The sequence below is a fragment of the Phascolarctos cinereus genome, unplaced genomic scaffold (genome assembly GCF_003287225.1).
Source record: "Phascolarctos cinereus isolate Bilbo 61053 unplaced genomic scaffold, phaCin_HiC Scaffold_3;HRSCAF=262, whole genome shotgun sequence".
NCBI classification, from domain to species: domain Eukaryota; kingdom Metazoa; phylum Chordata; class Mammalia; order Diprotodontia; family Phascolarctidae; genus Phascolarctos; species Phascolarctos cinereus.
Genome location: NW_027555736.1, coordinates 12,329,344 through 12,345,199, shown reverse-complemented (window position 1 = coordinate 12,345,199; position 15,856 = coordinate 12,329,344). Strand labels below are relative to the sequence as shown.

General features: G+C 48.2%; 1 protein-coding gene across 1 annotated transcript in view; it reads right to left on the bottom strand.

Moving 5' to 3' along the window:
• Nucleotides 1–1,578: 1,578 nt before the first annotated feature.
• RNLS (renalase, FAD dependent amine oxidase) overlaps nt 1,579–15,856 on the bottom strand; it is a 245,466-nt gene continuing 231,188 nt past the window's right edge. The window contains exon 7 of the mRNA XM_020974955.2: nt 1,579–4,001. Coding sequence (XP_020830614.1) covers nt 3,849–4,001 — 153 coding nt within the window. The 3' untranslated portion in view covers nt 1,579–3,848. The remainder of the gene's footprint in view (nt 4,002–15,856) is intronic.

Here is a 15,856-nt window from a genome sequence, read left to right as displayed (position 1 = left end):
GGGCACACACTACGCGCTTAATGAATGCTTTTTGAATTGCACTGAATCAGATGATCAGCTGGCCAAATTCTCTCCCTATCTAAATCATCAATCAGTTAACAAGTATTTATAAAGCACCCACTGTGTGCCAGGCACTGTGGACATAAATGAGAATGAAACATGAAATGGAGAATGAAACAATTTCTGCTCACAAAGAGCTTACATTATAATGAAGAAGACAAGAAGTACATTTAAAAACAGATCCAGAATAAAGTAAAGCATGCATACATACATGCAACTTTTGAATACAGGACAGTGGGGAGGGGGGCACTTGTGGCTGGGTAATCAGGAAAGGCTTCATGCAGGATGGTGCCTGAGCCATGCCTTAAAGGAAGAGAGGGATTCTCTGAGGTGGGAGGTAAGGAGGGAGAGTGTCACATGTATGGCGGATGCCAGTATAGAGCCTTGGAGACACTGTGGATCAGGGGCAGAAAGGCGGCCAGTCTGCCCTTAGACACCGGAAGGACGCGGGTATCTTTGACACCAGGAAGAGGGGAGGCATTCAGAGAGGGTTCTCAGCAAAGGCTCTGCAGGGGTGTTTTAGGGGGCTGTGGACCCGGATGGGAACAATTACTTCTTTATTTCAATATAATTGGTTTCCTCTGATCATCCTCTGTACTTTATTTTAGCCATGTAAAAACACTATTTGAAGAACAGGTCCATCAACTTGGCAATACTGCCAAAGGGGTCCAGTTCTGAACATGTTGAGTTTAAGATGTCTCTGGGACGTGCATTTTGAAATGTTCAATAGATAACCGTTGATCTGGGACTAAAGCATGACTGGGGATGGACATCAGCTATGGGAACTGATGAGTTTATAGGGATAGAGTAGAGGAAGAAGAGGGCCCAGGACAGAACCTTGGAGAGCACCCACAGTTAGGTTTATCTGACGTTTATATAAATAATACTTTGGGGCTGCTAGATGGGGTAGCAGACAGACTGCAAGGCCTGCAATTAGGAAGACTTTGGTTCAAATGCAGCCTCAGACACTAATTAGCTGTGTGACCCTGGGCAAGTCATTTTACCCTCAGTTTTTTGCCTCGCTTTCTCATCTGTAAAATTTTGCCTCAATTTCTCATCTGTAAAATGAACTGGAGAAGGAAATAGCAAACCACTTCAGTGTCTTTGCCACCAAGAAAACCCCAGACAGGGTCACACAGCGTCAGATACGGCTGTAAAACAACAACAATGTATAGCACTTTAAGACTTGCAAAGAACTTGACAAATACTGTCTCATTTGACCCTCATAACATCCCCAGAAGGTAGGGTTATTAGCACTGTTTTACAGATGGGGAAACTGAGGCAAACAGACATTTAAATAACTCACCCAGGGTCAGTCATCCAGCTGGGAAGTGTCTGAGGGAGGATTTGAATTCAGGTCTTCCTGATTCCAGGCCCTGTGCTCTATCCTCTGTGGTGCCACCACCCACTGATTGGCCTACAGAGTTTCTTCTTCCTGTTGAGGGAAGAAATGAACTAAAAGGATGACTATAATTCACTGTTACTGAGGGCTGGGAAATCCTTAAATTACGAAACAACTTGAAAAGAGTCATCAAAGCCATGTATTTTTGGACATGTTCTTATGAATCACAGTGTAATACATTATCCCACTGTTCACCAAACAAGAAACAGTGGTGTAGACAGGGTGTAGCGGATAGGGTGTGGACTTGGCTTCCAGACTACCAGGGTTTAAATCCCACTTCTGGCACCGGGTGACCCTGGGTCCCTCACATCTCTATGCCTCGGCCTCTTCCCTAAGACCTATCAGTCATAGGTCACATCTGTTAAGAGCTGCTGATTTATGGTGGGAAAGGGGTTCCCGTCTCAGGAGTTTTCCATCTTGATGAAATCACAGATCCCTCATTCACTGAATATGCGGCTGAAACCTTCCTGTTCTTGTCATTCCATCCTGTTGAACATTTTACATTTCCATTTTTTCAGCATGTGGGAAAAGCCATTTTTATCAATAAGGTACCATGATTGTTTTACATGGACTAGTAGTTAAAACAATCCTCCCAAGGCTCTCTAGGATCTCAGAGCCCTTGCTGCAGATATCAAGTGCTCTAGGCAGTCCAGTCACTGTAGAATTATACTATTTAAAAAAAATCAACGTATCTTTCCTTCTTTTGGAAACGAGGAAAGCAGGCCTTTAGTTCACGTTCTTTGCATCCCATACCCTGATGATGTTTTTCAGTTCATCAGCAGGTACCTTATTTCCTGGGCTGCAGATCAATTTTTTTTCCCCAGAATGAATGAAGGGAAGGCATTTGTTAAGCATGTGTTAAGTGCCAAGCACTGTTTTAAGCACTGGGGATACACATACAAAAGCAGACAAGCTCCTGAAGGAACTTGTATTTCAATGGTGGAGACAACCCACAAAGCAGATAGCCCAGGAAGGCTGTGTTTTGAGGGATTTCATAGGGATGGGGAATGGAGTCACGAGGCAGTCGATCGACATGGCCTCTATGGAAGCAAAGGCAACATTGGTTGGTTTATGGTTCTTGGAGGGTGGACGGTTTGCTGGGTTGTGAAGCCTGGTCCTGTTAGGTAAAGTGGGTTACGTGGGTTTGTGTTTCCTCGCCTTATGAATCAGGATGGCTGGGCCTTAGGACAAGAGTCCCAAAGCTGAATGGACTGAGTGCCCCAAGCATGGTCTCTGGCCCTCTGGTGCTGGAGCATCCATTCCCCCCATGGCACGCCCAGCCACAGATAACTTCTATGTGAACACAGGCTTCCCTCTAGAGAAGGTGATCACTTTCAAGGCAAGGATGTTTTTGTCTTCATATCACCAGCACTTAGGACAGAGTGAGAATTTTGTTACAGTTGTTTCAGCGGGATCTGACTCTTTGTGGCCCCATTGGGCGTTTTCTTGGCAGAGATACTGGAGGGGTTTGCCATTTCCTTTTCTAGCTCATTTTACAGATGAGGAAACTGAGGCAAACAAGGTGAAGTGACTTGCCTAGGGTCACACAGCTAGTAAGTGTCTGAGGCTAGATTTGAAGTCAGGAAGATGAGTCTTACAGATTTTAGACTCAGTGCTCTATCCACTGCACCACCTAGCACATGCATTAAAACTAATGGAATTTGAAAATTATGTAAAATTCATTGTACACATGTTATATAACCATTCATCGTGCGGCATTGATTGGAGCCATCTCTGAGACTACAATTTTGTCAAAAAGGAGATAAAAAATTATTTCCCAGGCTACAATTCTGTGAGACTTGAAAACACCAAATCAAATGCAGTGTGTCCGTAGATTTTTTCAAAGGCCAAAGAAAAAAAACTGTGGCATTTTGAGCTAAACTGAAACTGAATCTCAGAAACCACAACTAGGAAAGACCTCAGTGCTCCTATCCCAGACAGGCTTGTGAAATGATAACATATAACGGGCAAGAAAAGCAGCTATTAGAACTCATTTCCAAGAGGGCACAGACTTGGGGGCTCAATGGCTTCTGAACCACAGTGTTGCAAGGAAACAGCCTGGGGCTGGAAGGATTTCCTTCTTCCCACTGCAGATGACTCCATGGCTCTATCCCCCTCAGTCACCATCTTGCCACCAACCAGGAACCACGTTGCTCACTGAGAAAAGCCATGAAATACAAAAGATGGGAGGGGTTTCCCTCCAACACAGGTAGCTGTCTGTGTCTGCCAAAATCCTTATACCATTTCTATTCAATATGGTAAATGTGGGTAAATGAAGGACAACTTCCTTGGAATTTTATTCAATAAAGTAGAAAAAAAATTCTGAGGACCAAAGAATAGACTCCCAAGTAGGGGCCATGAGAGAAAAGTCAAAGTGATGTGGGCTCTACAGATGAGGCTTTAGGGCCTCCATAACACATAGGGAGGATTCCAGGCACCCGTCAAAGTTGGACCGAGTGAAGCTGTCACCTCCACACACCAGCAAGGGGTTGTGATGAAGAGTCATTTGTCCTGGGCAGTGGGGGATGGCCTGTGTCACCTGCCAAATACAGCATAGAGAGAAAAGAGAAGGTAAAGACCATGCCACCAGGTGCCAAATGGGAAAGAAAGGAAGGCTTCTCTGTAACTTCTAATTCCACATTTTGATTCAACCAACATTTATTAAGCACCTACTGTGTACCAGATGCTGGGAATATAAGGAGGAAAAAAAACTGACAAAGGATTCTCATAACATAAGGCACTGTTCATTCATTCATTCATTCATTCACTCACTGCCTTTTATTCATGCTTAGATTTGCCCCCCTTAAACATCCTTTATTTCATTGTGCCATCCCCTCAAACTATCAACTACATCTCACTTGCCTTTCTGTCTCAGTCAGTAAAAGCATAAATTAAGCACCTATTCACAATCTAATGGGGAAGCCCACGTGCAAACAACCCTAGATGGGGAGCCACTGCAGTTTGTCGAGTAGGGGGTGACATGATCACATTTGTACTTTAGCATAGTCTGGAGTGGGGAAAGACTCGAGGCAGACAGACCCAACAGCAACTGTTGCAATGGTTCCAGGCATCAGGTGATGGGGGCCAGTACTTCTTCCCCTGTACCACAGTGCCTTTCTTGAGAGCCAGGTTCAAATCAAAGGATTGTAAATTTAGGGCTGGAAACCATTTAGTCCAGCCCATTCCTATTACAGAGGAGGGACTGAGTCCCAAGGACTGCATCATCTCTCCCCCACACCCATATCCAGTATGGTGCCAAGGCCTGTGTCTGCAGCATCTCTGGTAGATTTCACCTCTGCAGCATCTCTGAACATGCTGCAGAGGTGAAATCTACCAGAGATGCTGCAGAGGTGAAATCTACCAGAGATACTGTCAGGGGTGAAATCTAGGAGAGATGCTGCAGAGGTGAAATCTAGGAGAGATGCTGCAGAGGTGAAATCTAGGAGAGATGCTGCAGAGGTGAAATCTAGGAGAGATGCTGCAGAGGTGAAATCTACCAGAGATGCTGCAGAGGTGAAATCTACCAGAGATGCTGCAGAGGTGAAATCTACCAGAGATGTTGCAGAGGTGAAATCTACCAGAGATGTTGCAGAGGTGAAATCTACCAGAAAATACTGCAGAGGTGAAATCTAGGAGAGATGCTGCAGAGGTGAAATCTACCAGAGATGTTGCAGAGGTGAAATCTACCAGAAAATACTGCAGAGGTGAAATCTAGGAGAGATGCTGCAGAGGTGAAATCTACCAGAGATGCTGCAGACACAGGCCTTGGCACCATACTGGATATGGGTGTGTGGGGGGGAGATGATGCAGTCCTTGGGATTCAGTCCCTCCTCTGTAATAGGAATGGGCTGGACTAAATGGTTTCCAGCCCTAAATCTACAATCCTGTGATTTGAACCTGGCTCTCAAGAAAGGCACTGTGGTACAGGGGAAGAAGTACTGGCTTGAGGATCAGGGTTCAGCTTCTGACTCTGATGGGCATGAACCTTCCGGACAGGCTGGGAGGTCACTGCATGACCAGCCTGTCTCCTCTTCTGGTCAGCCACACACTGCTTTGATGATGTGGCTCATGCAGCTTCTCTGGCTGTTGGCCACCACTGGCCAAGTTTTGCCACTGCCCTTTGATACTCACTAGCTGTGTAACTCTGGGCAGGCCACTGAACCCCTCTGAGCCTTGTGTGACTTGGTGGCAAGGGCTCTGGTGTGTAGAACAGTTGAAAATTCAGGAAAATCTTCCTCCATTCTTCTCCTTCTCCTCAAGTAATAATAACACATGGCATTGATAGAGGGCTTGAGAGTTCATGTAGCAGCTGACATATAATGTATAGGGTACAGGGCACTGGCCCCAGAGGTAGAAACACATCTCTTCAAATCCCACCTTAGATACTTTCTATCTGGGTGACCCAGAGGGCCGCACTGCTTTGTGCCTCGGTATCCTCATCTGTAAAAGGAGGAGGTTGACTCCCAGCTATAACGCTGTGTTTCTCTATGATCTGTTGAATTCTGTGAGCTTCACAAACCCCCTAAGATCCTACAGGTTTTATTAGCCTCATTTTACAGACGGGAAAACTGAACCTCAGAGAGGGTAAAGGTCATACCACTAGTAACCACTAGAGGTAGCATTTGAACCCTGATCTCTCTTCATCCTAACTCCTGATCCCTTTTTACTAAGGTGGTACAGTGGCTAGCATACTGGACCTGGAGTCAAACGTGGCCTCAGACACTTACCAGCTGGGTGACCCTGGACAAGGCCCTTCACCTTTGCCTTCCTCAGTTTCCTGATCTTTAAAATGGGCCTAATGATAACCTCTACCTCAGAGGTTGTTGTGAGGACCAAGTGCTTAGCAAACCTTAAGATGCCGTATAAATGCCAGTCATTTTTACATATCATTATCATTATCATTGTTACACTGACTCCCAGACACATGCAAGGTCAGGTGGATGAGGACAATGAAATTTGGGTCCCAGAAGGGCTGTCTCACAGGACCATGGGTTTGCAGCTGGGAGGGGCCTCAAAGTTCACTGAGTACAATCTTCTCATTTTACAGATGGGGAAACTGAGGCCAAGGGGGTGAAGCAGCTTTCCCAAGGTTCCACAGGTAGTATGGGGCTGAGCTGGGACTTGAAGCAAGGTCTCCAATGTTAAATACAAGGTCCTTTCCACTCTATTGGCAGAAAGACTTCGCAGGAACATTTGCACTTCTTTTCCTGCTTTGCTCAGAGGAAGAGGCTCCATTTCTCTGTTGCTTCCACGAGGAGCACAAAGATGAAGTGCCTCCAAATGACAGAAAACTTTTTTTCTTGGCAAGACAATTGAAATTAAGTGACTTGACCAAGGTCACACAGCTAGTAAGTAGCAAGTGTCTGGTCTGAGACTGGATTTGAACTCAGGTCCTCCTGACTCCAGGGCCGGTGTTCTACCTACCGCGCCACCTCGCTTCCCCCAGAAAACTTTTAAAGAAAAAAAAGGCCAGCCACTGCCTGGTCCCTGGTCTTCAGTCCAGAAGTGACGATTGGTTCCCACCTCCAGGAATCTGACTTTGTTGGTGGCCGCTCATCCAGCAATCTCAACTATGTAAAACACATCAGCGTGTTTGGACAAGCAGAGCAGGCACAATTTATATTCAGAAGTAAACAGAATGCAAAAATAGTGCATGGAAGGGAGCATGAGAAACCAGGGCATCCAATCATTTCATACACAAGAACAGACTCAGGTTTTCCTGGAATTTCAGGGTTGGATACGAGGCCCTCCTAGGCTCAGCTGTCCAAATCCTGACCCCAACGGAGGCCCCAACAAGTGGTCATCCGGTCGTAGCCTGAAGAGATCCAGGAATGGGGGATCCATCCGATGAGCTGGCAGAGGCCGACATCAAACTACACAAATTCCCGGGTAGCCTGCCCAGGCTTGGACATCACTTGCTGGATTTTGGGAGGAGCTGTCCTTCAGGAGAGGGACAGAAGATGTAGAAGAATGGAGGGCCGGCTGGCAACCTCATTGACATCTGTGAATATAACCCTGCCCCAGATCACCCCCTACATCACAAAACCACAGCTTCTCAGGATAACACAGCCCTCGACCCTACTTTCAACCACAGTGATGAGCCACAGACTGAAAACTGGGCTTAAGAGAGATGTCAGATGAAACAAGCCTTTGGGAATCCTGCTTGTCCCGGCTAGCTCAGGCTCCAGCCTGTGTGCCGGCTGGGAATGGCTCGGGATTGGAGAAGACCCTGAGTGGGGGCTCCCTAGAGGATAGCGAGGGGGAGAGGCAAGACAGACAGATGACTGCTCATAAGCCAGGGGAGGACAGACCTCCAAGGAAGAGGGACCCGGCCAGTCTTGTCCATTGCACTGTTCCTTCAGGCTTAAAATGAGAGCAAACTTCCTAACAATGAGGGCTGTCTGTCCCAGCGTGGAAGAGGCCCTTGTCTGCAGAGGTTCCCCAGTGGGAATTTGATGAACACTTTTATTGGACCTATTGGGTGGATGGTTTTGAGGTCCTTTCCAGTGCTAAGATTTGGTGTGGCACAGTGGAGGGAATACTAGAGTCAGAATCAGAGGGCGCGAGTTTGAATCCCATCCCTGCCACTTACTAACTGCATAACTTGGGCAAGACCCTTAACTTCTGGGCCTCAGTTTACTCTTCTATAAAATGAGGGGTCAGGCCAGATGACCATCTCTTTCAGCTCTATGGCTAGAAGATACCTCACTGGACGTGGGTCTGTCCACAAGCCACATGTGCTTCAGGAGAGAAAGGCTCGTCCCTCGAGCACATCTGTCTCTCCGTGAAGAGCCCCTGATGGAATTTCCAAGGTATTTATTCTTACTTCTGGTAGATGCCTGTTTACAAAAACGGGGCGTAATGTAAATCCTCGGAGCCGAGAGCAGAGCAGATGCTGATGTCAATGTGTGTTTGCATGTTTAGAGATAGGGAACGGGGCCTGCCTCTAGAAAAGGAGGGAGCCACAGATTCATGTCAGCACGGCTACCAGGGAGCAGACTCCCCAGACAGGAAGAGGGGCCAGGGAGGGCAGAGGAAGGCATGCTGGGGAGTTTGGCCTTTTGAAGAGTGCAGGACATGTCTTCTAATCATCTGAGGTCGGTCAAGTCAAAAATGCCCCGCACCCTGGCTCCTGCTGCCTATTGTCTGAAATCCTTCTGGGCTGGAAGGAAATGGAGTCCACATGCCCCCAGCTCATTTACACTTAACTCATCACAATGCAGTTTGCTGAGAGACAGCTGATGGCCAGAAAGCCTGGAGAGTCTAACTTTGAATCCTTTGCTGTCTCTTAACAACAGGAGGCTACATGTCAGCTAAAAAAAAGAAAGGAGATTCAGAGCCTCTGCCTTCCAAGGTCCCCAAGAGCTTCTCGGTACAGGAGGAACAGCATTCTTTCACTTGGCAAAGTCTCCTACATTCACTTCTGAAAAGAATTCTAAAGTCCCCCTTGCTTTCATTCCCCTGTCCAGGGGCAGCCGGGCTTCCTGCCACACAAGTGGCAGGGCAACCATCTCTATTACATCCTGCCAGCTGGACACAGTGGGAGGAGCCTGGGCTCGAGTCCAGGCACTGAGTTCAAATTGTGTCTTTGGCACTTTTTGCCAGTGGGACACTGGGCAAGTCTTTACTCCCCTGGGCCTTCATTTTCTCACATAGCAAAAGAGGGGGCTGTGCCTGATGGCCTCTGAGGTCCCTTCCCCCATAGATCTGCAGTGCTAGGCTTGGCCCTATCAAGCCAAATCTGGTCTTCCTGACTTATCCCCTCCTACACACTTCCTGTTTTCCCTCTGAATAGGGTTAGAATGGGGGAAGAGAGAGGGAGAGAGTGCTGCCCACCCACCTCCAGGTTTTCTTGGAGAAAGACCAACTCACAGCTTCTTCCATTTTCACATCACCAATTTCTTTTTGGACATCTCTAGTTGGATGTCCTGTGGATAACACACTCAATGTGTCCCAAACACAAGTCAGTATCTTCCCCCTGCCAAGCTCCCTCCTCTTCCCTGATTCTCCGTTGCTGTTGGGGCACCCCTCCCACCATCCCCCGTCGCCAGGCTCTTCACCTCAGGGCTGTGCTTGGCTCCTCACTTGATTGGATCAGGCATCTGATCTGTTGTCAAAGCTTGTCACTGTACCTTCACATCATCTGTCACGTATGTTGCCTTTCCTTTAGTCATCTAGCCCCCATCCTGGAGCAGGCACTTCAAGTCTTCCAGTCTGGCAGCTGGAGGCCCCCTTTTCATGATCTGTGGTCAGACACGAATTAGATTCTGACTCCATTTAGCGTCTGCGCTGGTGCATCTGCCAGGCCTAGAATGTGATCCCGCCGCATCTCCAAGTCCGTCGGGGCTTAGGTCACTGGCCTTTCCAGGTCCCTCTGGGACTCAGTGCATTTTCCTCTCTCAGATTCCTTTGAATGGACCTCTCTGTTTACACGCTGTATTCTCTGGGAAGAACAGAAGCTCCTTTTGTCCTTGCCTCCCCTCCCACTAGCACCTAGCCTAGCCTCGCACCTAGAAAAGAACTCAAAAGTTCTCAAAAGAACTGCACGTAGTGAATAGCTAGATTGCCCATTGCTCCAAATCACTGATAATGAGTGAAATTCAAGGGAAATTACCTCACATTCAGTAAAGTGGCAAAGGTAACAAAGGCTAGAACTTGTCCAGTGCGGGAGGGATGAAGAAAGACAGGTGCCCTCTAAAACTCAGTTGGTGGAGCCCCAAACGGAGCGCCATTTTGGAATTACACTGACAAGCGACTGCTGTGTCCATGTCCATCAAGCCAGAGAGGCCATAGCTGGGAGCCTCCCCCAAGGGGGTGAAGGCAAAGAGGTCCTTTATGCCCCCACAGAGACACGACTGATATTTTTTGGTGGAAAAGAAAAGGAAACAAAGCTGATGCCCAGTGACTGGGGAATGGGTGAAACATGAGTGTGATGGAAGAGACACTGAATGTGGAGAATACAGAGAAAAGTGAGAAGAATTCTATAAACGGATGCAGAGGGAAGTAAGCAGAGTCAGGAAAACAATGTCCACCATGAGGACAACAAAGTAACCTGAGAAACTAAACCTGCGTCGTGATGATGACCAGGCTTGGCACAGGAAAAGGACTTCAATGAAGAAGGTGGGGGCAAAGGGTCGGGAATGTTTCACGTTGCATTTATTGGTCTTACTGAATCGCCTTTTTTCTCTTCCTTTTTGTTCTTAGATACAAGGGGCGGCTCAGTGAGGAAGGGGAGAGATAACATTTAGAAAGGAAGGTGCCGTAAAAAGAAAGAGATATTGATGAAAGCACAAGACGTTGTGTTTGAGAGCCCTGCTGGACCCTCTGAAGTTGTGCGAGGTGGGGCGTGACTCACGCCTCAGCCCTTACTTATGACTGAGCTGGGGAATGACGTCATGGAACATCCAGCGAGATGGCACACCCCTGAGGCTTAGCAATTTTTCTGAGTGGATCCATGCAATAGTGGGAACCCCCCCCCATTGGATTTGGAGTTAGAGGAAGGAAACAAACACTAATTAAGCACCTACTGTGTGTCAGGCACTGTACATCTCATTCGATCCTCACAACGACCCTGGGAGGTAGGTACTGTTATGATCCCTGTTTTATAGATGAAGAAACTGAGGCAGGCAGAGAGGTGAAATGATTTGCCCAGGGTCACACAGCTAATAAATGTCTGAGGCTGGGTTTGAACGCAGGTCTGCTTGACTCTAGTTGTAGCGCTCTATCCACTGTGTCACCCAGCTGCCTCTAACAAAGATGATCTGGGTTAGAATCCCGGCTCTATGACCTATTACTTGCATGACCTTGGCCATGGCATTTCCTCTCTGTGGGCCTCAGTTTCCTCATCTGTAAAATGAGGAGGTTGGAGTCAGTGATCTCTCCTATCCCTGGGAGCTCTGAATTCTCTCCTTGGGCCCCTTCCATCCACTCATGTTTGAATGACCTTAATCTCCAGATGGCAGGAATCGATGGTCCCTGACCAAACTCATCTTATCTGCACCTATTCAAATAAAAGGTGGGAAAAACATACAGGACACTGGTGGCTGACAGGCCTCTGCCTTCACTTACAGAGGAGATGGAGACGGTGTGGGAGAGGCCCACGTGGTTGCTGTGATTTATGGCTGACCACTATCTGGAGGGGCAAATCTAGACCCTTAGAGTCTGAGTTGACAGGGGTGTTAGTGGTTATCCAGTTGGATGGATGACAGACAGGACGGGACTTGCTGAAGACTGCCTCCCCACCATGGGAGGAGTCAGAGAGGACCCCAAGTAGACCATTCTATTCCTTGCTAGGCCAATGAAGGAAAACTTCTTTTTCACCCGTAGGAGACTGGGCCTTGATTTCCAGATAGATATGAACCTCCAGTTCGTAGGCCACTGCACTGTAGAGTAGGCTCCGGACAAATATTTGCTGTTACCACTGAACAAACACTAATCAGGTGCTGACTATGAGACAGGCAGTGAGGCCTACTGGAAAGAGCGGGCCTCCAAACCAGGAAGATGGCGGCTCTGACATAGATGAGGGAGGGACCCTGGGAGAATCCCTTCACCTTCCATCTTTAGGCACCTAAGACCATAAATGCCTACCTTGTGATGGTCGAGGGAGTTGTAATCACAGGTCCGGCCCTTCTCCCCTAAGTGGAAGGGTCTCTGCATACTGGAAAGCTCTCCTCTCTCATGGCCCTAATCATTTTATTTACTTGTCAGAGGCCTGGCCGCCTTTCTGAAAGGACATGCTTAGCACACGCAGACTTTGTGATGGCAGAATCGGTGCCCACAGAGTGTTTCCATACAGATTTCCTCTTAATTTTAAGATGTGTGTATACTAAGGGGATCCCCAGAAAGGCATTGGCCATGGGGCTTTCTCCACTCTGCAAACCATTTTTAGGTTTCTTTCATCACTCTGTACCCCAGGCCAGCGCACATATCTGAGCCTCAGAGCTGAGGATTTACCTCCATGGCTCCATTCCTTCATGCACCTGCTCTGTGCCAGGCACTGTGGGAGGGGTGAGGTTTCAAAGCCAAGCTCAAGGAAGCCCCTGACTCTAAGGAGCTTACATTTTTCTATTCCTTCTAAAAGTGCTCCGCTATCACTTCAGAGAATCAGCATGTTACAGCTGGAAGGGACCTCATCTGGTTCAGTCCCCTTATTTTACACAGGACACTTCAGCCCAGAGAGCAGAGGGTCACAGCCGAGGCCAGGTGGCTGGGCAGGGGCATGGAGAGGTTCAAATTCAGGTCCTCTGGTCCCACACACAAGCCTCCTTTCCTTATAGCACAGGAGGGACACCAGGCACTCTTTTTCATGGGCTGTGCTGTTCAGTGCTGGGTGTTTTATTTTGTGTTTGCACAGTGCCTAGCACACAGTAAGTGCTTAATAAATGCCTGTTGACTGACAAAATGGGTAGAAGGAAAAATGGCCTCCTTCGAGCTCTCTCAAAGTGGAATAGGCTGCCCTGGGAGGTGCTGAGTTCCCTCTCTGGGAGGATTTAAGCAAGGCCGATGACCACTTGTTGGGGATGCCATAGACAAAGAACCCTAGATAGGTTCTTGTTCTGTTATGGGTCAGCCTCGATGGTGGCTGCTGAGCACCTCCAATTCTGAGACTCTGATGTCAGCTAACTTCAGCAAAGATCAACTCTTCAGGGAGGCTGTCTTCTAGCTCCCTGAGCCCATTAAGTGGGGAGTTCCCTCGTCCCCGTTCACCCCCCACATTGCTACTATTCCTACTTAAGTCTGAACTTGAGCAGAATGGAGTGATCTATAGAAGGGGATGCTCTTCTCTGAAGGGTACCCTGGGTACTCTGAATCGCCCAGGGCACGTCCCATTTCCAGTAATGGTTAATAGCCATTTGCAGTTACTATTGTCATGATCTTAATGATATCAACAAATATATAAATGCTTTAGGCTTTCCAAAAAGCTTTTCCATCAATGACGATTTCATTGGCTCTTAAGGACCCTCTGGGGCAGGTGAGTTAGGCAAGCGATTCCCCTTTACCAACAAGGGAAGGGAAAATGGGAAAGTGAGCTGACTTGCTGTAGGCCTTGCAGTTGTCTGAGCTCAGCCTAGAACCCTTGGCTCCTGTCTCTAGACTGAGGGTTCTTTGCCTTTTTTCTCACAGATCCCTTTGGCAGTTTGGTGAAGATTATGGATCCCCTCTTAGGATAATGTTTTTAAATGTATAAATTAAAACCCTTATTATAAAAATATTTTAACAGCCCAAGAGAAGGGGGCCTGCACCAGAGATGTTGAAGAGGCGAGGTTGACAGACCTTGGCACCAAACTGGATATGGAGGGTGTGAGAGATAGTGAGGAGTCCAGGCTGATTCTGAGGGTGTGAGCCTGGGGGACTGCAGGATGGTGTTGCCCTTTATAGGAATAGGGAAAGTGGGGGGGAGGGTTTAGGGGGAAAGACAACTAGTTCTGTTTTGGGTGGGTTGAGTTTAAGATGTCTCTACTAGAGATCCAGTTGGAGATGTCCAACAGGCATTTGGTGATGCAGACTGGAGCTCATGAGAGAGTCCAGATCTGCCTTCACAGAGCTGAGAATCATTTGTAGGGAGATGATCACTGAACCCACTGAGGTCCCCAAGGGGAAGAGTATAAAGGAAGGAACACAAACACACAGGGACAAATTCTGCCTCCCAGCCAGGCTGGGATGGAGGCAGAGCCTCACCGTGCTCAGAGCATGTGGCCTGTTCCCCATATCTCGTGGGGATGCAGCCTGTATGCAGGAAGGGTCCATGAGCTCGTCTCCAAAGCAGAACCCTGAGCATCCCCAAGAAGTGGGGCCTGAGCCCTGAATGAAGCAGGGATCTCTAGGAGGCACCATGACATGCCTGGAGTAGGGCGGGCAGTCCATGCCAAGAAACTGAGGCTGGGGGAGGGGGCTCGGGGGTAACAACTCATAGGCAGGTTGGCAGCACCTAAGAGAATGATGGGCGACTGGCCTGGCACCAGGCTGAGGGCTTTGCCTTCTGTCTTCAAGGCACTTGGGAGCCACTGGCACCTTCTGAGCAGGGGCGTGTCAGGGATTAGCTGGTGTTTCAGGAAGACTATTCTTGCTTGCAAGTGGAGGAAAGTCTGGAGTCCAGATATGAGAGGTGTGAAGAGGGGAAAGAAAGAAAAAAAGATAGAAAGCTCTAAGCTAGACCGAGACCTGCTCTTGGGGCCATATGGGCAGTGCAGATTATGATTGTGGAATGATGCGCAGCTTGGCCCCAATTTCGTGATTTTTAAATTTTTTTTTATTTTTGGCAAGGCAATTGGGGTTAACTGACTTGCCCAGGGTCACAAAGCTAGTGAGTATCATGTGTCCGAGGCTGGATTTGAACTCAAGTCCTCCTGACTCCAGGGCTGGTGCTCTATCCACTGCACCACCTGGCTGCCCCCTCATGATTTCTTTGGATGGAATGGTGGGTGGTCAGTTGGCTGGCATTTCATCTCCTAGGCAGAGTCTGTCCCATTCTTTTAAAAGGCTTTCCCCCAAATGGTGGATTCTCATCTTCCATGGATATTTGGGGTCAGGTAGGGGTAGCTGAAGAGGGTGGGCAGGGCATCCAATTTGGACTCAGGGTTCGAGTTCCAATGCTGCCTCTGCTCCTTAAGACCTTCAATAAGTCAGTTATTACTTGAATATATCATTTCACATTTTGGGGCCTCAGTTTACTGCTCCCCAAAATGAAGAGGCTGGACCAGACACTCCATAAGGTCCCTAAACATTCCGAGTCTTCATTGCAGGCAGGACATCCACAGACCACTTAGCTTGTGTCTGTCTCAGACTCCTCAGTTATGGAATGGGATAATAATGGCCTCTCCTTCACAGGGCTAGTGTCAGCATCAAATGAGACCATGTTTGTAAAGTGCTGGGCACACAGTAGGCACTTAATAAATTCTAGCCTCGCCCTCTCCCCCAATAAAGAAAGGTCTCTGCCAGGGTCTGGCTGTGCTTTGTGTCTGAAGACCCCTAAACTCCGTAGCATTACTCACCTTCGAGAAGAGGTGATGATGACTTGGTTAGGAAAAACCCCACATTTTCACTAGTGCGTAGAAATATTAAGTAACTACCTCTTAATCAGTCCCTGCTTCCCCTCCCCTCCCTTCCCGCTCAGTCACCCGAGGGAAGGAGGGCAGCGTCCACGCCCACACAGTATCCCAAACATCCCAGCCACCCACGGGCTGCTGCTCCCCCCAACATTCCAGGGGGCTGCCCTATTCTCTAGCTAACGTAGGGTGACCTCTGCACGTGGGATTGATTCCCGGCCCACTTCTGGCCACTTCACGTGGAATCAGCAGAGCCGAATCGGCAGCTTTCAGGGATTTTGGAGTTAAGTCAAAGCTAAAGAGCAAACTCTGAGGGGCGTCACTCAGCCGGAGAGGAGGCAGCAAAGGT